Below are 23,914 nucleotides of genomic sequence, written 5' to 3'. Positions count from 1 at the left end.
AGAGCTGTATACCAATATGATTCCAGGTAGTTTTTGGCAATGACACTTTGGTGTCTGTTTTTCCATAGGGGACAACCCAAGATCTATTAGCTGCCAGTACCAGGATACTGGGACAGCTGCTGGTCTGGGAGGAAGAGAATGGTGTTGGTAAATGATAGGGCTACACGTGTTGTGGTGCCATGCAGAGGTCTAAGGGCCGTGGTGGCAATGTATTAAAATATGTTTATTTTGGCTGAGTCCATAATACAAGATTACAATGTAGCATACCATTCAGATCTAAAAAGTACATAGAACATTCTGGAGGTGCTTGCAGCCAAGCAAGTCTAAAGCTGCTGTGTGTATGGGATTCCGTGCATGTAATGTTGAGGTAATAAGAGCTTAAACGTCTCTTGGGTAGTTGGGGGGGTGGTTCAAGAGGTGGTTGGGGAAGTTCTTGGGGAGTTCTGTTTTCCGAGGTTGGTTGGCTACACTAACTTGGAAGTGCTACGGTCTGTCTGCAAGCGAAAAAATGGGAGGTCCTGTACTGTTAGTATTAGCCAGGCGGTAAAGTTTGTGTTTTCTTTGGTTCCACTTTTATGGTGATTATTGGGTTGGGGGCATTCAGGAAGGTCTTGAGTAGTTCAGTCCCTCTTGCAAACGGTTTAGACTGCCCCTTCTGGTTTCTGTTTAATTTGATTGGTTATTATCCTGTTATGCAACTGATTACACACGTTATTCTTGTGAAAGTGTTCTAGTATACATACAACTAGATTTTTAATAATAAAATATCTGACTAAAATGATTGGTATCAGGCATACGAATGATTTAAGGCTTTTGGTTGCCGGGTATATCAAAGCATAACAAAGAGTTTAATTATGCATGAACAGAATTTCAGTTTATGATAAAAAAAAAATAAGACCCGGGTGGAACTAATGCCACCAGGGCAGGAGTTACAGAGTTGAAGATCACAATAAAGAAAGTCCAGCCTCCCAATTAAAGGCTTATAATGATATGATATGATATGGCATTTGTAACGCGCCTATACACAAGTGTTTCAAGGCGCGACGAGGCAGGGGGGAGGGGAACAAGAGGAGACAGAGAACGATCCTACTAGGCCAGGTGTCATTCAGATCGCGCAAGTGCAAGGGTAGAGGGGACTGGGAAAAGAGAAAGGGGAGAGGGGAAAGTGCAGTACATGGTTAGTAGAGTACAAGATAAATAATAGGGCTAGCTGGTGGCAAGTGCAAGGAAAGTGCAGTACATGGTTAGTAGAATACAAGATAAATAATAGGGCCAGCTGGTGGCAAGTGCAAGGTAAGTGCCGGGAGAAAGGGGCTGTAGGATACAGAGACAGTCCCGTAGTGCAGGTAGGCAGTGCAGGGAAGAGTGGCTGGGCCAAGGACCGAGATCGGTGAGTGGCCCAGTTGCAGATTCAGTGAAGGTTCAGTGATTTTAGCAGGGGAGAGAGGGAGAGAAAGCAGAGGCAAAGAGGAAGGTTTTGAGGTGCTTCCGGAACCGGAGATGGTTCTCCTCAAGTTTCAGGGAGGCAGGAAGGCTGTTCCAGAGGGAGGCCCCTGCTGCGGAGAGAGAGCTACCCCCAGCTCGTTGCTTGGAGAAGCGGCTGACCCTGAGGTAGTTGGAGGTGAATGAGCAAAGAGCTCGAGAAGGAAGATATTTAGGAAGAGAGAGTTGAAGGTATTTTGGCCCAAGGCCCCAGAAGGCCTTGTGGATAATGCAGAAGTTTTGAACTTAATCCTCGCAGCCACTGGGAGCCAGTGTAGTGATTTCAGTCCTGGAGAGATACGGTGCCTGGGCTTGAGGCCAAGGACAAGTCTCGCGGTCCTGTTCTGGATGAGTTGCAAAGGGCGGAGAGTAGAGGCAGGAAGATTTAGATAGAGGCTGTTACAGTAGTCCAGCTTCGAGAGAACCAGGGCTCTGGAGACAGTGAGCTTCTGGGGGAAGGAGAGGAAAGGAAGGATACCTCTGAGGAGGTGCAGCTGATAGTGTGACTTCTTAGAGACGTCAGATATGTGAGGAGAGAAAGAGTGTGGAGTCGAAGATGACCCCGAGGTTTTTTGCCTTGCAGGTAGGAGCAGGAAGAGGGCCAAGGGAGGCCGGCCAGAGAGCTGCAGGGAAGGAGGGAGTGGGTGTGCCGATAAGTAGAATCTCAGTCTTACTGGCGTTAAGGCAGTGGTCGTCGGCGGCACACCATTCCTGGATAGCAGAAAGACCGTCAGAGATGAGGGAAGGGGAAGAGGAGGCCGAGGGTAGCCTGAAAATGAGCTGGGTATCATCCGCGTAGCACTGAAAGTTGGGACAGAGAGCGGCGATGCGGTGAGCAAGAAGTGCCAGATACTGGTTGAACAGCCCGGGGGAGAGGTAAGATCCCTGGGGGACACCACAGGTAGAGAAAAAGATGTCAGAGAGGAAGGAACCCAGTTGGACCTGGGAGGGTCGATTGGAGAGGAAGGAGGTCAGCCACACCAGAGCCTGACCAGTGATACCCAGGTTATCACGGAGACGGTTGAGCAGGATGGTGTGGTTGACAGTGTCAAAGGCAGAAGAGAGGTTGAGCAAAATGAGAACACAAGGGGTGTTAGAGTCAAGGTTTGAGAGCAGGTCCTCACGGATGTTCAGGAGAGCAGTTTCCGTGCTTCTGGCACCTCTGAAGCCAGACTGATGGTCATGAAGACTACCAACAGATTCAGCATGGAGATTAAGCTGGGAGATGGCCAGTTGCTCAAGGAGCTTGCCCAGGAAGGGAGTAATAGAGATTGGGCGATAGTTAGCTGGGCAGGAGGGGTCGGAAGAGGGTTTCTTAAGAAGGGGGTGCACAAGGGAGTGCTTGAGGGGAGATGGGAAGACTCCAGAGGCGAAGGAGTGATTGCAGAAGTCAGCCCGGGCAGGAGCCAGGGAGTCGATGTGGTCCTTGATAGTTTTGGAGGAACAGGGGTGGACCTGTTTTGACGAGACTTTCATAGATCGGACTTGTCTCAAAACCTCCTCAGCAGAAAAAAGGGGAAAGGCAGAGAAGGAGGGAGGAGGGGTGGCTGCAGAAGGGCCAGAGGGAGAGCTTCCTGCCACTATGGACTACCAGAGGATAAGGGTCAGTGGAGCAAAGTGTTCAATATGCACCCTACTTGGAAAATGCAAGTTATACGTATCACAATGTAATATGCACCAAATAGACCAACTGGAGTGTGCTCTGACCTTCAAATTCTGCAAGCAGGAATATTTCAGCATGTATGCCGCATAATTTAACTGACAAAATAAATAGAATATTTGAATACAAGCACAGCAACATTGAAGGCCATCTTTGTAAACAATAACTTTAGGTGTCAAGACAAGTTGATAATTGAAGCTAGAAAAACAACACTTGGTACAATATTATTTTTTAATATTTATTCATCAGTAGTAATACATTCTTCCAGAAACCTAACATGTTAAACGGATGGACAATGAGGACTGCAATCAGTTGGCTGCAATTGTGTTTTTGATCCAGCTGTTATAGTTGCAGACCTTGGTGTAGACTCCAGGATAGTTTCTTTGGGCACACCCGTACCCCCAGGAGACAACGCCCTGGAGTTGACCATTGCAGACAACGGGGCCACCAGAATCACCCTGATGAGAAAGAAAACACAGTGGTATTAAAAACACACATTCATGAACTTGACTACCACACCTTTTGCTTCAGTGCACGGCTACTGGCACTGAATTAGGGTGAGAAGGAATTATGCAGCAGCGAAATCCAGCCACATTTCCTCACTGCAGATCCCTTCCTAATAAGAGACAGGTGTCCATCACAGTAGCAGTTGCTCTGCACTTCACATACTTTCCGCCAAGTGTATCATGGCGTAGCCAGACCTTTGGAATGCAATGCCTAGCACAGCCATGGCTACCTCATTAATATTTGTGAGTCATTTCTCATACTTATTTTGCCGAACCTGTGTCACATGTGTTTATCGTGACTCCAACCAAACACCGTCCTCATCTCTCTAGCTCGGTCATACTCCTTTTTCTGGTTCTTGTTTGTTTTGTGTGTACAATACACAGTGCATTAAAGGAAATATATGCAGGTCTGAGGGGAAACACATGACCTCTGAGAGTTAGTATAGACTGTTATGTAGATGCCCATGTCTTTTGGCCCGAAGAAACTACTGAAGTAGAGTGTGAGTAGTTTGCATAGCCAGAGGAAAGGCATTTAGGCGACAAGTCCAGACCAAAGTGAATTCATTGTTAGAAGTACTGTTAGTCATGAGTGTAATATCTCTGTTTTGAGCTTTTATGAGTCACTTATACTAACCCCATCACTCATTTGTAAGATAAATAGTCCACCAAGGAAGGACTGGAGGCTATTTGGGGCTATTGAGTAAACATTTTACATAATAAAACATGTATTTTCTGTACATTAAACCATTATGCACAGAAATGTTCCTGCAGGTAGAATATGTTTTGAATGGAAATTGTCTGTACTAGAGAGATAATGATAGATGTTTGGTTGGAGTCACAATAAAGACATGTGTCTCCCAAAGGTGTTCTTTCTTCAAGATTTTCATTTCATACGGACAAAATATCATTTGCTCCTACAATGCGTGTTAGACAGCTGGGAGTACAACCAATAACATAGAAACAATCACATGGTCATTTGAGATATTAACGGCAAAATGTTGATATCCAAAATCTGCCTTCTTTACCTGGCAGGAGTCCTTGCCTCCCTCAAGGAACCCCAGGCAGATCATGTTGCTGGTGATTTGTCCCGGGTACGAGTTGCTGCATTGACTCGAAGTCAGGATTGGGGCGTTCAGGCACTGGAGAAGACTTGGGTTGTTCACTGAAGATGCAAGAACACAAAACATACTCATAGGCAGATGGACTGAGGATTTTTCTGAGATCGCAAACCATGCAATTGACCTGTGCTGACTACTTAATGCATGAATCTGGCTTTAATATTCATCATTAACCTTCATCGTAAGGGTAAATCACCATCATTTACCGGTAGACTTGGTGCACAGTAGACCGCATGCTGTTTCTGCTTTAAGTCATGGCTTAGAATCTTTCTTTTGATCTTGAATTGCATAAGAAACTTCTGAAACAAAATAGTCTGACCCGGCACTCAGTGCATAGTCTTTGCTGTGTGTTACTACTAGTCCAGACTTCTTCTCTTGAGAGCAATTATTTTTTAACGTATTTGTGCAGATCTTTTGAGGATGAAAGTGTTTATCTGCAACTCTTAATAAACTGTCTATGGCCATTGTGTTGACCAGGGGGCTTGGTCACTAGGCCAAAACTGGTTTGGTGGTCATGGTGGTTTCGCTCTCTAGGCGCCAGCAGTCAGCATTGCCAACCGTTACAATCTGACCATTTCAGGTAAATTACCAAAACCTTGAGAGATTGCATAGTTATTGGACCTATATGTATACATCATTTATCCAACATTTGATGTTCCGTTGCCTCATTGCAAAATGATATGATATGCTATGATATGATATGGCACTTATAACGCGCCTATACACTAGTGTTTCAAGGCACGACGAGGCAAGGGAGGGGAGAGCAAAGGAAAGATAGACAACAATCTTACTAGGCCAGGTGACATTGAGATTGCACAAGTACAGGGGTGGGGGGAGAGATTAAAAGTGTGAGGGGCAAAGGGAGGGCGCAGTGCAGTACATGGGATCACACAGTAGAACAAATAAAACAAATAAATACAAATAAATAAAAAAAGAGGCCAGCTGGCGGCAAGTGCAAATGGAAATCAGTTCCTTTTCTTCTTTAATTTTGAATCTCCATACATGAGGGAAAGGTGTCCGGATAATTTTCTGTGGCCTGGACTACGTGCACTGCTCCCTCGGGCAGCCCTCTCCCTCCCTTTTTGTTTTCTCCGGCTCTACCAGAAATGTCGTCAGGCCTAGTACTGTAGTCGTCAGGCCGAGTATGATAGTTAATTTCACATCCTTCCTGTTCATGGCCTGTAAGAATGTCTTTGTATTTTGCCTTGTTCCCTCCCTTGCCTTGAAGCGCTTTGAAACACATAGTGTATAGGCGCTATATAAATAAACATATCATATCATATCATTTAAAGTTCACTGGCTGAATATTTTTCACTAGTTGATTATTCCCTTTTTTAGCACGTGGCATCATGAAACTACATTTGCAAAGAGCATTATTTAATGTTTTATTTATATTTTATTCTTGTTTTATAGACCGCTAAACCACAAATATGTTTTTACTTTACACTGCTTTATGCTGTGGGGATGATTCGGGGAGGTACATATTAGTCCTACTTATCTTATGAAAAAACATGTTATGTTAATGTTAAAGGATATTTGTACCGTGCACTATCAGCACCGGAGTGATCCCCTGGCGCTCTGGCGGCTCTGAAAGAGGGAGGGGGGATGAGTTAGTGGGAATAAGCTGGAAAAGTGCAAGAGAGCAGTGATGTGCTGATGGCAGCCTCATGTGTAATAAGGCAGCAGATCCATGTGAGCATACGTTTACATGGTTTGACATGCACCTGGTACCTCCTGTCCTGCATCATGTCCTTTGAATCCCTGCGTTAGGTTCATGGATTTTCATCAAAATCGGATGGACCTATGTTTTGCTCATAAGTAGAAATCAACTAGTCACAGGCACAACGGACATACTCAACCCTATAAGTATTTCAAAAGATGTTTTGGATCACGGATATGGCGTTTACGGGTATAGATCCATGAAGGGTGCCAGAGAACGCTATAAGCTTCAACTTGTCCTTAATTAGGGAGTCACAAACCTTGCAACAATCCTTGGCTGCAATCTGCCAGACTCCCCCCAAAATGAACTTTTCTGGCCTGCCTTGTGACTTGCATGCGGTGACGTCTCTCCAAGTACTACTCTGTAATGGCATTCAGCGTCCCTCAAAATTAAGTTTTTTGAGACTCATGCTAAGACAGGGAGGCATCAATATTAGCATCTTTAGGAAATAAACCTTAACACAATTAGATATATGTTTTAAACAATATTAAATAGTGATACAATGTGGTGTTTTATGTAGCTCCAACTTATTGGAACCTTTTTCAAACTGTTTGGCAACAGGTGTTATAATTGCCAAGTAATGTAACCCACATTGTGGTAATTGGAGACCTGAATCTGCCCAGAGGTAAATCAAATTCTGATCCTTGCAGCAGCGCCTCCTCCTTTGAGGCATGTACACTGCATGCTATGGGTTGTGCTATCCTATCCCCTGATCTATGGACCCTTAAAAACAAGACATCTTCCCATTAAATATTTTGCAACTAAATACTTCAGAACACTCCCCACACAGATAAGGTACTCAGTCTATGGTTTCATATCTCATTATGTGCAATCGTTGAAGGTATACACCGCCATGTACCATTCTTCTACTATGCCATTTTCAATAATAAAATGGATCAGTTGCGTATACTTACCCCCATTACTGAGCGTGTTGCCCCACCCTGAAATCAGACAGTTGGTTCCAGCGGCAGCACAGCCTGATGGCAGTGCGACTGTATTGACGTAGCTGTTGAGGGTGGCCGGTTTGGAGAGCTTGACGAGCATGATGTCACTGTCATAGTTCCTGGAGTTGTAGTTGGGGTGCTTGATGACTTTGACGGAATCAATGAACTGTTCGGTACCTTCATTTGATGCAATATTGTGGTCCCCAAGTCTTACACTGTAACGTCTAAATTGATGTAAAAAGAGAAACAATGGCAATTAGTTAGTTGATATTTTTAGATATTGCTAGAAGCAGCTTTTGGTTCTTCAGGAAGCCTTTTGGTGAAATAAACCAGGAAGGGCCAGGAAAGTGTCCATGAAACATAACAGCTAATACTAATCAGCCATATTTTACATAAGAGGAAGTACTCTAATTAAGACTATATATACATGAAAACAAGTTCCCACACCAGTGGTGCACAAGCCTATCAGTGGGTGCTCTCTCTGTCTCTGGACAGACCGTAAAAGACACAAACAACTCAAACAACTATTCCATTTGATCCCTGATTCATAAATAAAGAACCAGTATCACAAATATGGAACAAAAATTGTTACAGCAATCGGTTCGGTTTTACGTGCATAAAAACATCTTTATTATTTTAATTGTTCATGAATGCCCAAAAATGCAATTCTTTCAACCAACATGGACTTACAAACAGTCTAAGCAGTCACCAACATTCTTCTTCACGCCATGCATTCCACCCCAAACACAGGGACTTCTTCAGGCGAAATGACATGGTGTTTAGCTGGGCATTGTTTGTTCTACACACTTATGAGTCATCTATTCAGTGATCATGTGTCTCACTCCCAATTCATTAGTAAACATGAAGAAATGCTGGTGGCCATCTTAACCTAGCATTCTAATAATCGTATCTCTGCTCACGTTTATTTCTAATTCTTATTGTCTGTTTTAAATGAACATTTCGACATATTCAATATCTCTGACCTCATTGTGTGTATGTTCTAAAATCATTCTTATCTAATTTTGCCATTCAGCCAAGTAATAATCTCCATTCTTATTAGCCACAACACTAGAATCCTGCGCTGCACGTTAAGGACTACTCCTATTATAAGAAACAAAAAATTCCAGTGGTTTTCATTGTATGATCTTCTAGTATAGCGTGCTGATAATCTAAAACTGACATTCCCTTGCCATTATTTATAGTCTTTCGGTTACGCCCCAGTGGGCTGGATAGTAATGATTTGAAACCAAATCCTTTAGTCTATTCGGAGCATTTCCTATGTGATGTGAAAGTGCTTTGTATTCAGTGCATAGATTAATGGCAAATTACGCAACTATTCCTACGTGATACAAAGTGCTGTGTGCTCAGTGCAATTTCAGTGTGAATATAGTCTACTTTTCAAATAGTCATACCCTAACAATCTTCAATTATAAATGTTAAAATACAACTATTTAGAGTTTTTTTAAAAATCAATACCATCTATAAATCCAATTAATACATTGATTGTAGTTGTTCTAAAAACTTTTTTACACTCTATTCAAGTTCATATTATGTTTCACTAAAACAATTACCTCATTGGTATCAAATCATTCTAAAAATACAATTTATCAATATTCTTCAAAAATGTTGGGTTTCATTGTAAACTCTTGCTGCTATTAAAGTCTGCGAGTGTCACTTATATATTTGTGTGTCTGGCTGCGCTAAGACCAAGATACAAATCATAGCAATTAAAAATGATACAGAAAAAAACGGGCCTATTAACTTTGACAATGATTGACACAATTACCTGTGGTCACGTTCTCAATAAAACAGATAGTTCTTTAAAAAAGGAAGTGGCAATATTGGGCTAGTTCTGTTGTTCATGAAGTTGCTCTGTTCATTAGAAGTAAAAATACTATTTTAATAACTTAAGTATAAATATAAATAATGCAGAGTCATCCTTTTAAAATGTGTGTTTGCTGCCCTGGATAACCTGCATGGATTATGTGAAGCAGTTTTGCGTGGTGCAATTTCATTACGTTTTTTCTTTAATGGTACGGTTTGGCACCAACTTTCCCTACTGTGGAAAATCAAGCTGGTCATCCCAGCAAACAACTTCCAACCCTCTGTCCAAGCATTGATCCTCTCCCACCTGGATGGTGGCAAGCCCTCCCAGAATGCTGGGTAGACTGGGAAGCAAAAGAAGCCCTGGAACGAATTTTCAAAGCGGCCCCATATTACACATTTTCAGCAAGCCCAACCCTTTTCCTATGAGAACAGTGGAAATTAAAATAGGTTACTATGCAAAATAGGCCCAGGGTGCATAGACTTACCGGGAGTTCCCTATAGGCCAGTCCACCCCTGCTAGAAGGCCTTCCGACAACCACACTGGCATGAGTCCCACTTGCTGTAACACGACTCAAGTCAAAGGACTTTGCAAATTCGACCACATCACCTGAACGTCATCGAACTGCAGCAACTCTTGCTGCAAGCACGCAGCACCCTCAAGGTCTGCCTCGTCATCTTCAAGGTTATAATAATCAAGACCCTAAGCTACTTCACTGAGAATCTCAGCATCTCTGGAGGCCTGAGATCCACCAGAAGTGAGATCATGTGCAGACTTGAACTCCTCGGTTGCAGCAAGGAAAGAACCAGAAGACCGGCCTTCTCTATCTACACTCTTGAATCTTGACACTCCTCCCGTTAGCACCAGACTCATCACCTCACTTCTACATTTCAGGAAGGAGCTCAAGGTCCTCCTCTTCACGGAATGACTCCTCCTTAACACCTACGTCAACACACCCTTCATTCCCCACCTAACCTGAGGCTGGGGGATCTGCTCTCCCCTCTTTCCTCCCATGGTTGCTTGTAGATCGCTTGCTACCTTCCCCGTTGTTAGCTCCCTGTTCTCTTTTATGTATCCCGTGCAATGAGCTTCCTCGCGGTGTACTTCCCCCTGTGACTTATAGAGCACCCTGTTGGTTCTTGAAGCTAGGCCCTCATTCAACAGATGCCATAATAATACAATAATAATAAATATTAATCACTTGAGGTCCTCAAATGTTGATCCAGTCTGCCCCAAGCTTGTGTGGGATGGAGAACTACCCCCTCTCTACCACAGATGAAAATGAGGGAAACAAGTATCTATTCCTGGGACAACTGATTAAGTTTAAATCTGAATTAATCAACGATTGTCCATTTTGGTGAAAAGGGACCCAAAGCTAGGTAGTATCTGAATGCAGCAGACACCCAAATTGTCCCCTGATATTTGTATATGTGCAATAGTGTTTTTCCTGTTACAGAGAGTTTGAGAGTCCGTGGAGTAGGTTTAACAGGTTTATAACAAAGGTTTCCCATCCTCTTCTCCGAGGGTGAAGGTTGGGGTCCAATCAGTTAGTTCTACTCTTAAGTATATGCCTGCTCTGCTCCATCCTTAAGAAAGGCAAAGCATAACTTCCAAACACACTGCCCAGGGCGACCGTGGCTGAGATGCGCTAGTCCTCCATAAACAGTAAGCCTCATAATGGAGGGTGCTCCAGATGCAGGCACCTACTCATGCCTAAAGCAATGAGGATGTTTTTGGAGTGAACCCTCGAGTGGAAGTCATTATTACAAATAAATGAACCCTGTTGCTCTCGTCCCCCTTCTCCGCTCTAAGTATTAGACAGAGGCGGCCCGATTAGCTCATCGACCCAAACCAAGCTGCTGCTTTCAAGAGAACAGCTTTACAAAATACATGAAATACAATAAATAAATAATGTGTCAAAAAGTGTCCAAAGATGCTATCCCCATCCAAGGACTGTCATACTGGGGGAAATCGCAGGCTTAGGATGAGGAGATGGCAAGCGTTTTATTCCAAAGGAGTGAAGGCATTCAAACCGTCATCATACGATCAGCTCAGGCAGCACCTCCAGCCCCCGCAACAGCTTTTAGAAAATCAACACTATCTTTGGTAGCCTTATAACTTGTCAAAGAAGAGGAGATGAAAAAGCCTTGAAATCCATAAAAACATTGAAAACCCAAATGACTCCATGCTCTGCCCATCTTGCAAAAAAATCCATTCCTCTCTCCTCTCAGGGCTATTCCACCTGAACCTCAACACAGCCAATGTCATGGCCCTCTTGAAGGAACAAGAGACCAACTTCACAGTCCTTACTAGTGACTGTCCCCTGGAAAGCACGAGCATTGAGAAACTATTCACAGAACAACTCCGAACTTCTGCTAACACCATAATGTACTCCCTGACAAACAGCCAGGCTTTCAGCTGGAAAGGAGTACAGAAGAAGCGTTCTTGGACACAGGAGATTTCAACCTGGACACCAGATGCCCTATCAGCCCCCTATGGTACCGTGGGCCAGCCCACCTTGCTGTAAAAACTACAGCAATGCGCTGCAAATGAGGAAAAAATGTGGGGCGATCACCAGATGGCTACAGGAGAAGGGAGTCAGATACCGCTGGGGACACCCGTTTTATTTGGCGTTCGAATGGCAAGGTGAGAATCATCAGCTCGTGACAGAAGAGGATATCCAAAGAGCTACCGATGAACTGGTTGGAGACTCCTCAGGTCCATCAGGGTCATGGATTGAGTCAGACAGAGACCCAGGCCGGGCCCCGCGGAGCCCCGACCTAAGCCAGGGAAAACATAAAGTGAAAGGCACCCGGAAATTCCAGAAAATTAGACATCCCCCGACGGGCCGCGGCAGACCCACTTGATCGGAAAGGGAGGGTGGGGTAATGAAAAGAAAAAGTTGATGTTATTTCTCACAACAAGATGGCTTGCACGGCCCTCGGGGGCCCCCGGTGCTGGGGGTAGTTGTGTGTTGCCCAGGGGGGTTGCCGCTGTTGGCGAGGTTTAGATTTAATTGACATGACAGAAAAGTTTGAGACCCATCTCATGAGGGGTTGGAGGGGTGTTGGTCTTTCCGGAAGGGAACTTGTGTTTGACCCCAGACATTGGGGAACTCCTCTCCGCCTCACATCGAATGTTACTGTACAATGGGTCCCGTGATTTTTGGGATGCAATACAAGCTGTTGGTGGAGGGAGGGGGGAGTTGAAGGGGAGACCCCATATGGGGGTCAGAATTTCAACTGTATTTGGGAATTGTTCCCTAGCAACAAGATGGAGGGTACGTTCTGTACCAATTGATCTCCCGGGGCCCGGGTAGCTGCCCTGGTGGTTCGTTTACTAATCCCGATGTTTGTCGGGCAATGGAAACGAACGCCTTACAGGGTGGGTAAGGGAAACAGGGAACAAGGGTTGGGAGGGGGGAGGGACAAGGGAAACTGGGACACCATACCATGGAATTGGGGCTTAAGCACGAGGTCCATAGTGAGGGAACTCACTGGACCTCCACAGGGCATGGGTAGCGACGACCATGGTTCAAGGACGGATTGGTACGCTCAACGTTAAGGGCCTTAATTCACAAAACAAGCGATCTCTTACAAGTAACATGTTCCGCAAACAAAAATTGCTAATCCTCTTCCTACAAGAAACACATTATAGGAGGGGAGCAGAATCAACAATAAAGGGAAAAGAGATAGGCAGAAACTTCTGGGCATCCCACAAATCTTCAAAGAAGGAGGGAGTAGGCCTTCTCCTTGGTAAATCATTGCACCTCACTGATGTTGAAACAAAACGGGGCTTTGGGGGTAGATTTCTGGGGATCAAGGGCCTATCCCAGGGCACACGTGTGACGTTGGCCACTTTGTACGCACCGAATGTCGGCCAAATTAAGTTTATTCAGAAAATCCTCAAAGTCATGGACGAATGGGCGGAGGGAGCTATGATCCTGGGTGGAGATTTCAATCTCATTCAGGATGCCCAACTAGACTGGTGGTCTGCCAGAGGGACGGGGCCGAAAGCCCCCACTAAGGATAACCTAGCCATGAGGGACCTATTACAGGAATATTTTTGGGTGGATGTGTGGTGAAAATGCTGGCAAACTCCTGGGGGTTACACGTTTTTCTCCCCTCCCTATCAAACATACACCAGAATTGACCTATTACTGATACCGGAAGAGGGTGGAGGGGTGGTTGGTAACCCCACGGTTGAATCAGTAACCTGGTCGGACAATGAGCTTCTCGTCATGGAATGGCGGTTACAAGACACCCAGAAATCATATAGGTGGCGCTGCAATGACACTCTCTTGAGAGACCAGGTGTTCCGGGAATTCCTACGGAAGGAAATAGAAGCCTTCTTTGTAACAAATGATCTGAGAGGAGTCCCAATGGCCACAGTTTGGGAGGCGGCAAAGGCCACCTTCAGGGGTCTCCGTATTGCTGTGGGCTTGAGTAAAAAACAGGAGAGAGCGCTAATAGAATCTAAACTCCGGGAGGACCTACAGGTCATGAGGGCACAGCTCACAAAAGGCACTGTAGACCGTGAAAACCTCCTTAGCGAAATGAGAGACAAGAGACAGGCCCTAAACACAACCCTAATTGGGGAGGTGGTCAAAAGAATGAGATATACAAAGCAGCGATACTATGAGAAAGGGGACAGGGTTGGAACACTTTTGGCACATAGGTTGAGAGGGTACAGGGTAGTAGGTGAATAGAGAAGATCAGGGACGGGGCGGGCAATACCCAGACAACAACCCGGGCTTTTACAAAGCGCTTTATACCAGACAAGATGACAAATCATCAGAAAACATCCGTAGATATCTCGAGAGCCATCCCCTACCTAAGCTCACAGACTCAGAGAGGGAGGCTCTGGAACGGGAAATAACAGAGGAGGAGGTGGAGGAGGCCATTAATAGACTAAAGGTAGGCAAGGCCCCTGGGGGTGACGGGTACACAGCCGACTTTTACAAACAATATCAATCGGGACTGATGCAACCGCTGGCCAAACTCTTTAACCAAATCAAGACCTCGGAAACCATCCCACCGACATTCCTACAGGCCATGATCACAGTAATTCCCAAGCCCGGCAGAGACCCAGGGGAATGCGGCTTGTATAGACCCATCTCGCTTCTGAACACGGACGCGAAGATCTTTACTAGGATCCTAGCAACACGCTTAGAAAAATGCCTCCCCTGGCTGATCCACCTTGACCAAGTAGGTTTTATTATGAACAGGCAGAGGGCTGACAGTATGCGCAAAACCCTGCATATACTGAGTTCAAAAGTAATTAGAACAGAGGGTGCCCTTCTCCTGTCCTTAGACGCGGAAAAGGCGTTCGACAGGGTGAGCTGGGCCTTCATGGGGGGTGTTCTATCATCTTTGGGGATGGGACCCAAATGGCGGGGGTGGATGACGGCCCTCTACTCTCACCCCTCAGCAAAAGTGGTAGTGAACGGGGGTGAATCGGAGGCCCTTCCACTGGAGAGGGGCACAAGACAAGGGTGCCCACTGTCCCCCCTCATATATGCCTTAGTGATGGAGCCTTGGGCCATAACGATCAGGGGAAATGATAAGATTCAGGGCATCAAAATGGGGGAAACTGACCATAAAATAACCCTATTTGCGGACGATGTTTTACTATATCTTTCTAACCCGTCCCAATCAGTCCCCGAGGTGCTGAATAGCCTAGAACAATACGGGGCTCTGGCGGGCTAAAAGGTAAATTTAGATAAATCAGTCGCATTCCCGGTGGGCCAACTCAGCGACGCAGAAAAGCAATACACTAAGGACCTCCCGTTCAGTAAACAAACCGTGGGATTTTGTCACCTGGGGATCCAGATACCATCAGACTTAGCAGATCTCTTTAAGGTAAACTACCCTCCCCTCTGGTCGGCGATCAAATGGGACCTTGAGCGTTGGTCTAAATCCGGCCTCTCATGGATGGCACGCCTTAACTCCATTAAGATGGTGATCCTCCCTAAATTCCTATATCTCTTTCAGATGCTCCCAACCCAGATCCCAAAGCCATTCCTTCTAGAGATCAAGCGGACTCTCCTCCGCTACCTTTGGGCGGGAAAATCTCACAGAATTCCCTATGACACGTTGATACGGCCCAGGGATGAGGGTGGAGTCAACTTTCCGGATCTGGACACATACTATAAGGCATCACAGTTGAGAATCCTGGTGGATCACTTAGCGATGGGCCAGAAGAAACAATGGGTGGGCTTGGACAACCTACCTTTCTCCCCGGTCACACTAGATGAGTGGTTATGGGTCCCCAAGGCAAGCATCCCCAAAAGAATTTTGAGGCACCCAGTTTGGGGGGTGTTATGGTCCATATGGAAAGAGGGGGGTTACCTCAGGTGGCTCACAACATGGCCCTCGCCTCTGAGCTGCATTTGGGCTCCTCCACTTTGGGAGGGAATCCATGAGCCACTGGCCTTCCAGCAATGGTACGAGGCGGGCCTGTGTAGAGCGGGACAACTTTGGAGAGATGGGGTGTTCATATCATTGGGAGACTTGAAGGACGCCCTGGGCCTCCCCAACCTCTCTCCCTTTCGCTACTTGCAGCTCAAGGGTGCCCTTACTGAGAGCAGATGGGGAGACACTCTTAGGCGAGATCTAACAGATTTCGAGAAATTCCTCATCACATACAAAGGAACTAGAGGGGTGATATCACGACTCTATAGTTTCCTGCTGCTCTCCACCCCGCAGGAACCTCCATCCTCCCAGGTACAATGGGAAAGAGATCTGGGCACACCAATTACCGAAAAGAGATGGCTCAAGATGCGTAGACAGGCTAATCGCTCCACGGCAGCGCCCCAATACCACCATCAAGCCCTTAAACTGATCCATAGATGGCACTACCCCCCACAGAGGATAGCCAGAAAGAAAAAGGGCTACGATCCGCACTGCTGGAAATGTCATGCCGAAAAAGGGGATTATGTACATATGTGGTGGAAGTGTCGGGTGGTACAAACCTACTGGAACGAGGTCTTGTCTTAGATAAAGGAGGTAGATGGTGTGGAGAGGACCTTATCCCCTTGGCTAATGTTGTTTGGCATTGAGGTGGAGGGGGGTCCAAAGGTGAAACACGACCATATGCTGCATGTTATGTTGGTTGCGGCCAGATGTTGTTGGGCCCAAAAATGGAAATCACCCCAACCCCCTCGGTAGAGGGAATGGGTCTCTAAAACATGGGCAATATACGATATGGAATTTTTGACCCACCTGCTTGATGAATCCAAGTCTAACATAGATGGCCTATGGCTTCCCTTCTTTGACAAGTACGGAAAAACAGCATAAAACACAAGATACATCCTGGTCTGGATCCCAGGTCTGAACAGTGTGGTTTGGTCACTCCCCCCCGATCATGAGGATGCCGGTTAGAGTGGGAGAAGCTGTCTATAGGTGTTGGCCCTTGTGTGTTGAGCAAACCATACCCATTTTAAAGACTGCCCTATGCCCGTGATACATCTTTGTGAGACAACGAGAGGGATCCTATTGTTATTAGCATCCTCCGAACCATGGTATGGGAGAGGGCGGGGGGAGGGGGAGGGAATGGGTGGAAGGGGGGAATAAGTTGTGTTAAATTTTTTCTTTCTTCCTCAATGTCCACTTTGCTGGTTGTATTACTGCATTAGTTATGTTATAACCATGAAAACCTTAATAAAAGTCGAATTTTCAACAACAAAAAAAAATACAGCAATGTCTGCACATTTAAGCCAGAGTCCTGGAAGGATCTCTTCATTGCGCGGATGAAATGTGACAATTTCAAGTATAAATCCCTCCAATTCATATGTGGGGTACCTCGCGGCTCCTGCGCCTCACCATGCCTATTCAATGCCTACACCTTCCTACTGACTCAAATCTGCAATCACTTCCAGGTCGACTTTAAAACATACACTAATGACTCACAGATCAGATTCAATTTGGAGCCAGTTCTCATACCTACATCCAATGCATAACATGCTGCTTACTATTGGTCCAGAATTGCATGGCAGTCAAACAGCTATGCCTCAATTCAGGGAAAACTGAAATCCTTATCTGTGGTGACACCCAGATCAATGTCCTGTCTAACATCTGGCAAAGCTTCATAAGATCCATACCCACAGCTGGCTTTCACAAACCACTTATCAACCACTGTGAGCAAAGGCCACATTACCCTCAATGTACTACACAGGCTCCTTCCTGCCCTAGACATAAACTACAAGGTTCACATCACCCAGGTCTTGGTGGTCCCTAAATTAGGTTACTCCACTAGTTTACTAGGTGGCTTTCAGCTTGATTTCGATCCAAGAAAGAGAAAATCACCTAATTCTAGGTGCCAGGAAATGACATCACATCTCCAGGTCCAGTCTTCCAGCCACTCACCCCATTCAGTCTGAGATCCTGTGCATCACCAGAAAAGGCCTATTCATGCACTGGCCCCAAATAGTTATCCATTTGAATCACCAAACATGCCCAGTACATATCTTAAAGAGACTCCTACACCCCTAGCCCCCAACAGGTTGTCAGTGAATTCTTTCTACTACGGTGCTGATTTGGCACAGTATAAAAGCATATTAACATGACATCCAAAACAAAACTGGATGAAGACATTTGAAAAAGGAGATCGGCAGTCGCGGCACCTGATCTCTGGAACTCCTTCGTAATGGACTTGCAACAAGAACCTAACCACTCATGACTCAGGAACGCGCTTACCGTTTACTGTGCAGGAAGGGCTTCCTTCCTTGACAGGCGTCTTACTGTGCACCTACACTCTCATCACTTCAAAGGTCTCAGATGTCCAGAATATGTTATAGCAATGTAGCCTTTTTAGTGTCAGGATGGACTGCATGCTTGCTGCTCTGTGTCTCCCCTCCCTGTGCCCCCCGGCTGTTCCTCCTTGGTGCTCTGAAGCATCTTGTCCACATGTGGCACCTTACAAAACACCAAATGAATAAATAAATGAATAAATAAATAAATATGCAAATGTCAGAAAAGGGCCTGACAGTTTTGTATGCATCGAGGGTCTGGCTTTGGGTCGCTAGCGTCTGCGGTTTGTCCCCCATCCTTCACACAAGCATCATCTGAGAATCAAGGGACTTGCATGCAGGGCACTGCAGCAGCAGAACATGGCCACAATGGGTCATTATTATTATTATTAGGGTATATATGGAGCACAGACCTCGCTACGTGAAGAAACAGAGCACACTTTACAATCATGGGGGGAAAGAACATGGTGATGGAAGAAAAGAAACAAGGGCGTGGGAAGTAACTACGAGGGAGGGGAGTGTGGGCAATTTGGCAGCAAGGGATCTACAAGCAACCGGGTAGGAAACAGATCACGCAGACTAAAGTAGGGTGGGGAGTGGAGGGTGTGTGGACCTAGGTGTTAGGAAGGAGACATTCCATGAAGAGTAGGGTCATGAATTGGCTTCTGAAAGTCAAACCAGACCTGCCTGAAATCATGGTTCCCTTGCTTTGCAACGGACTGTGAGTCTCACACTTGCATGCATGTTTGCACTGTGTGTAGTCATTTTAACAGCTTAGGTCAGGAGTCTGCAACTTGTATCTCTCAAGATATTTTTAGACTCATACACACATGATCCCACACCATTGACTATCCCCTCCTTGCAATTAGCACAATGATGGCATTTTTAGTCCAACCCATCTGTAGAGCCAAGGTTTTGGATCCCTCATTTAGGTGAACATTAGGCTGAATAAACTATCACAAACATGCAAACTCCTAAATGCATGCAGCTGGCCATGCTTGTTATCGATTTCAAGATATTAAACAGGCAAGATTCCTTTCTTACAAAATACATTCAGATGCTCAATAATTTGAACCCACTCACGATTGGTAGCAATGGGCAGCAGACAGGACCCACTGACTATTGATCAGGGAGCCGCCACACCAATGGTAGCCGATGTTCAGGGACACCTGGTATGGGAGGGCGTTCTTCCCACAGGTGTAGCCGCCAACGATTTTGTCATCATCCACAGGGAAAGCAGCTGAAATGGAAAGTAGGAGGCAGTCCATTAGATCAAGTCATCTCTATACATGTCCCAATTTTAGTGAATTTCCTTTTCATTAAACATACGCCTGCATTCCTCGGGGGCGACACAAATCTCTCTGCAAAACAGACGTAAAGCATTAACCCTATAAAACAGAAGGCAAGAGGGGCAGGAAGGTTTTGCAGAGCTGTCTGTGCACATGTTTGCTTGTCTTAATTGCACTGTTTCTGAAGGATGAACTATGGGGGATGTGAAAAATACCACTTTGCAATATGTAAGGCTGTCCCTCGCTCCAGCGAAAGGGTGATCCACACCACGAGCACATCACAGGGAAAAGACATTCCTCTAAGACTTTTTGGAAGATGGTCCAAGCAAACATCCCACTTTTGAGGAAGTAATCCAGATTTTTAATAGGAAATATTTAAAGTCCTAGTGAAAGATGCTGTGCTCAATTGTCTCCAAACAGACCTTTGTCTACTGGAAGGTAAAACTGGGGTAAAACACAGACCACTTGGCGCCAGAACTCTTCCTCTACTGTTAACTGTTGGGCTCTATTGGGGTAAATTTCCAATACCCTGGACCAGTAGAAAATGAATAAAAACCATGTGAAAATTATCCTGGCCCCACAATCCACTGCGCCTGTCAGCAATACATGCTTTTCCGGCAGTACGTTGTTTTGAAGCTGCTGGAAAAACATTGGATTCCTATGGAATTCACCAGTCCTTAAGCATCAGATAACTTTCCCTTCTTCCCCCTCTCTCCCTCTCTCTCTCTCGCTCCATGTTCTTCTCTCAGAGTAAACAGATACAGAATTCACCCCCTCTTCCGCCCAGATGCGTGCGCTCTCTCTCTCCCTCGCTCTGTCTCTTTCTGTTTCTCCCACTTTCACTTCCTCTCTCTCCGTCTCTCTCTCTCCCACTCCCTCTCTCCCTCCCTCGCTCTGTCTCTCTCTCTCCCTCCCCCTCTCAAGAGGAACAGACAAGAGGAAGCTCTCTATACACCATCGCGTGGCAGAGGAAGAGCTTCCAGCAGAGCCCGCCTTTTCTCGGTCTCTCCATGCCCCAGGCAGCGCATGAGCAAGGAATGTAGGTGGCGTCACTTCCTGTGTAGCAGCAGGGGGCAAGCCACTGAACCTTGGCGGTACACTCGAGTGATATCACAGTAGCCTACATGGGTACTAGACCGGCCTATTAGCCCAGGCAAGGGAACAGCGCTTTATTGCAGGCACCTTGTCTAGCTTTAATGCCCTCTTTCCGAATGTTAAAAGAGAGGCGGAGAGCCACTTTGCTGTGTTTTGGGAGCTGTTGCCCTGACTGTCTTTTCCTTTGTGTTTGGAATTAGTCCCCAGCAAAGCAATCCATTTGCTTAGATTCTTGTGCAGGTCCAAACTCAATAGTTTATCTTTATGCCTGTACTACTGAAGTCAAGAAAGTGCGGGAGGGGGTTTACACTTCTTCTGTCTAAGGGGGAGGAGTCACAATTCTAGCATTTGCATATATGACTTAACAATGTACCTGTGTGCAGCAAGGGACAGTCTCTCCATGGAATCCATATGTGTAACTCCCACATGTTATGCGAGTTTTATAATAGTCATGGATTAACTAAAATAGTTCACACCCTTATTAATGACCCTACATGTGCCTAGTGTACCAAAAGCACACATTAAACATGAATAAAGGAATTCCCATGAAAATTAGTTTAAACGTTTTAAACTACTTTTCATGGGAATTCCTTTCTTCTATTGCTAAACATGTTTAATCAAAATTATGTTTCTATATCTGTTGCCTCTTCCAACGCACCTATCGCCAATATCGCAGTATTTGGTTCACTTTTCTACACTGAGTGCGCCACTTCCTGCTAGATTATTCAGGTGTAAATTAGTTGTGCGGATATATGTGGCAATGCAGTGTAGCATAGGTGTAACCATCTTTGCAAGTTGCAGCTGTGAGGTAGCTTGCTACAATGTCCATGGACCTTCCCTAGCCCCTTCCTGATCCTCCCTTGCGAGCGCCACCTTTGCAGATCTGGTAGTAGATTACGACGCCAATCAGGACTTGTGAATGGTCAGCAACCTACTGAGGTGCCAGTTGGGACTTTTTTCAGGCCTGACAGAAAGCTACTCCTAGATGTACTCAAGACCTTCCTTTTCTCCTCTCCTTGCTCTCTTCTCCCCTGCTAACCTAACTGTCGCTGTGCCTACTGGTTGTTTGGTACCCTCAGAGTCTCACTGGGTACCAGACTCCTCCATGATCATTCTCCCAAGCACTGCCTCCGGACCTACTGCGACTTGGGAGCTGTAACTGTTACCCACAGTCCCCTGCCTACTTGCACTTACCCAGAGCCGTGCTGCCCTAGCTGCACTTACTCAGAGCCGCGCTGCCCTGGCTGCACTTACTCAGAGCCGCGCTTCCCTGGGTGCACTGACTCAGAGCCGCGCTGCCCTGGCTGCACTTACTCAGAGCCGCGCTGCCCTGGGTGCACTGACTCAGAGCCGCGCTGCCCTGGCTGCACTTACTCAGAGCCGCGCCGCCCTGGGTGCACTTACCCAGAGCCGCGCTGCCCTGGCTGCACTTACTCAGAGCAATGCTTCCCTGATTGCACTACCCCTTTCTCCCTTCCCCCTGCACTCAGCGTGTCGCACGTGCACTATCTGAATGACACAGGCCTAGTAAGATTGTTTGTCTTGTCCTCCCTCTGTCTTCCCTCCCTTGTCATGTCACTCCTAGAACCATTTGTATACAGGCGCGTTATAAATGAAATATCATATCATATCATAGAAAAGGCTTTGTGAATATGCCCCTGAATGTCTTCCATTAATTCACCTTTTGTATGACGGTATTCATCTCTTGCATCCCCCAAAAATCTGGGAAAATACATTGTGGGCCCTACCATGATTTGGGTGACTCGTTATGTGTTAGCAAACTGTACGTGACAATGAAAGCAGATGCCCTAATGTCAACAATTGCTTATTGTATAATAGACCTTTTTATAGTATTGTAATGTAAAACGCTGCGATATCGCGTTGTCATGTCTGGTCACCCAACTCCATAACTACGAGATAAACAAGGATTCTACTTCTAGTGGGTGGGCGTATTTTTGACCTAAAAAGGCATTATATATCACAATGTGAATTCAATAATAATAATAATAATAATAATAATAATAATAATAATAATAATAATAATAATAATAATTATTATTATTATTATTATTATTATTATTATTATTATTAATGCCAAACATTTACTATCTAGATGAAAATAAAGCGGCTTGAGTCCCACTGGCGCTGGATTTAGTAATGAGGAGTGATCCTACCTGCTGCTCCCAGGAGGGCCGCGATGAGAAGGATCTTCATGTTTGGGGTCTGGGTTTCTGCTGCCCTTCCTTGCTCTGGGCACAGTAGACGTCGCTTATTTATACTAAAGAAGGCGGCCCTTATCTACCCGTGCCCAAGGTTGGCAGCCCTTGCGATAAACCAGAATACATGGCGGAGTGGAAAGCTCCCCACTGGTGCGCAGGCCTTCACATGTTTGTCCTTCCTATCTTTGAACATACATTCTTTGTGTGAACAGCCTCATTTGGCCTGGTTTTCCACATGCTCGTGTCCTTAGCTTCCATCTGTTCTTTAGAGCTTGGGTCCCACACCTCTGCCAACTGCTGGAGGTGCCCAGATAAATACAACTTTAGGAATACATGGGCCAAAACGTTTTGCTCACAAAATGGCGACTGTCCCTAATAATATATGGTGATATTTGAGATTCTATTAATGGCAGGGAGACACGTGCAATGCAGTTACACTCTTGTCTTTGTTTGCAGCATCAAGAAAAACAAAGGCAATTCTATAAGCTACTGCTCCCATAAATGTAGCCTGCCTCCCCCACATGACCCATGTTCAATGACTGTCCTAAATCCACACTTCCAATTCCAATTTTCTTGCAGCCCCTGTACTTCAGATAATTATACCTTTGCTATTCTTATAAATGCTGAAATGTCCGGTTTTGTCTGTGTTCGCATTGTTGGCAAAAAGACACACGCTAGGACATGCCTTTGACCACGCATCAAGCATGATCTTCCTTAGCGGAGGGACCATTGCTCCATGGGCCGCGTTCTTTGGAGAGATAAAGAGGAAAGGGATGTCGCTCCAAATGTTGGCAAAGTTGAAAAGGGAAGCTCGGTGATGCAGAGGCACTTCCTCAAAAGTGAGGGGCCCCGTGCCTCCCACAGTGACGATCCTGTGGGTATGCAGCTATTTGAGTAACACAAAGGAGAAAGAGAGGGAAGCTTCACGCAGGCTTAAGTGGGGTTCAGAATGATGTTTAACAGCAGATGGTGCATTTGAGATTAAAGGAGGTCACTGCCAGCGTGGAGGACTTGCCCATGAGACATCTCAGCATGGGCTAGGAGGTTCCCAAGGCGACAATGATGCCTTCATTTGAGGCCACTGTCATTAGAGACACCTGCCCATGACGGATCTCAGCATGTGCTAGGAGTATCCCAAGGGGACAATGAATCCTGGCGTTGAGGTCACTGTTAGCGTCGAAGACCTGCTCATGAGACAACACAGAATGTGTGAGGAGGTTCCCAAGGGGACAATGATGCCTGGCTAGGCTGTCAATGGGGACACCTGCCCATGACGGATCTCAGCATGTGCTAGGAGGCTCCCAAGG

At 45.8% G+C, this 23,914-nt stretch overlaps 1 protein-coding gene across 2 annotated transcripts; it reads right to left on the bottom strand.

The window, feature by feature from the left end:
- Nucleotides 1–3,398: 3,398 nt before the first annotated feature.
- LOC138498658 (trypsin-like) lies at nucleotides 3,399–22,602 on the bottom strand. Of its 2 annotated transcripts, XM_069622344.1 has the most exons (5): nucleotides 22,563–22,602; nucleotides 19,088–19,244; nucleotides 7,401–7,654; nucleotides 4,674–4,810; nucleotides 3,399–3,600 (listed from the first exon to the last, which is right to left on the bottom strand). In XM_069622344.1, exons 1-5 carry the CDS (start codon nucleotides 22,600–22,602, stop codon nucleotides 3,451–3,453), a joined length of 738 nt encoding a protein of 245 aa, XP_069478445.1. In that variant the 3' UTR covers nucleotides 3,399–3,450. The 2 variants fall into 2 exon arrangements, with proteins under 2 accessions (XP_069478445.1, XP_069478446.1); XM_069622345.1 differs by lacking the exons at nucleotides 19,088–19,244; nucleotides 22,563–22,602 and adding an exon at nucleotides 8,121–8,209.
- Nucleotides 22,603–23,914: the final 1,312 nt, after the last annotated feature.

Source organism: Ambystoma mexicanum, chromosome 5q (genome assembly GCF_040938575.1).
Source record: "Ambystoma mexicanum isolate Mex_15411 chromosome 5q, UKY_AmexF1_1, whole genome shotgun sequence".
NCBI classification, from domain to species: Eukaryota; Metazoa; Chordata; class Amphibia; order Caudata; family Ambystomatidae; genus Ambystoma; species Ambystoma mexicanum.
Note: the sequence above shows the minus strand (reverse complement) of the source record. Positions and strands in the feature narration are given on the sequence as shown.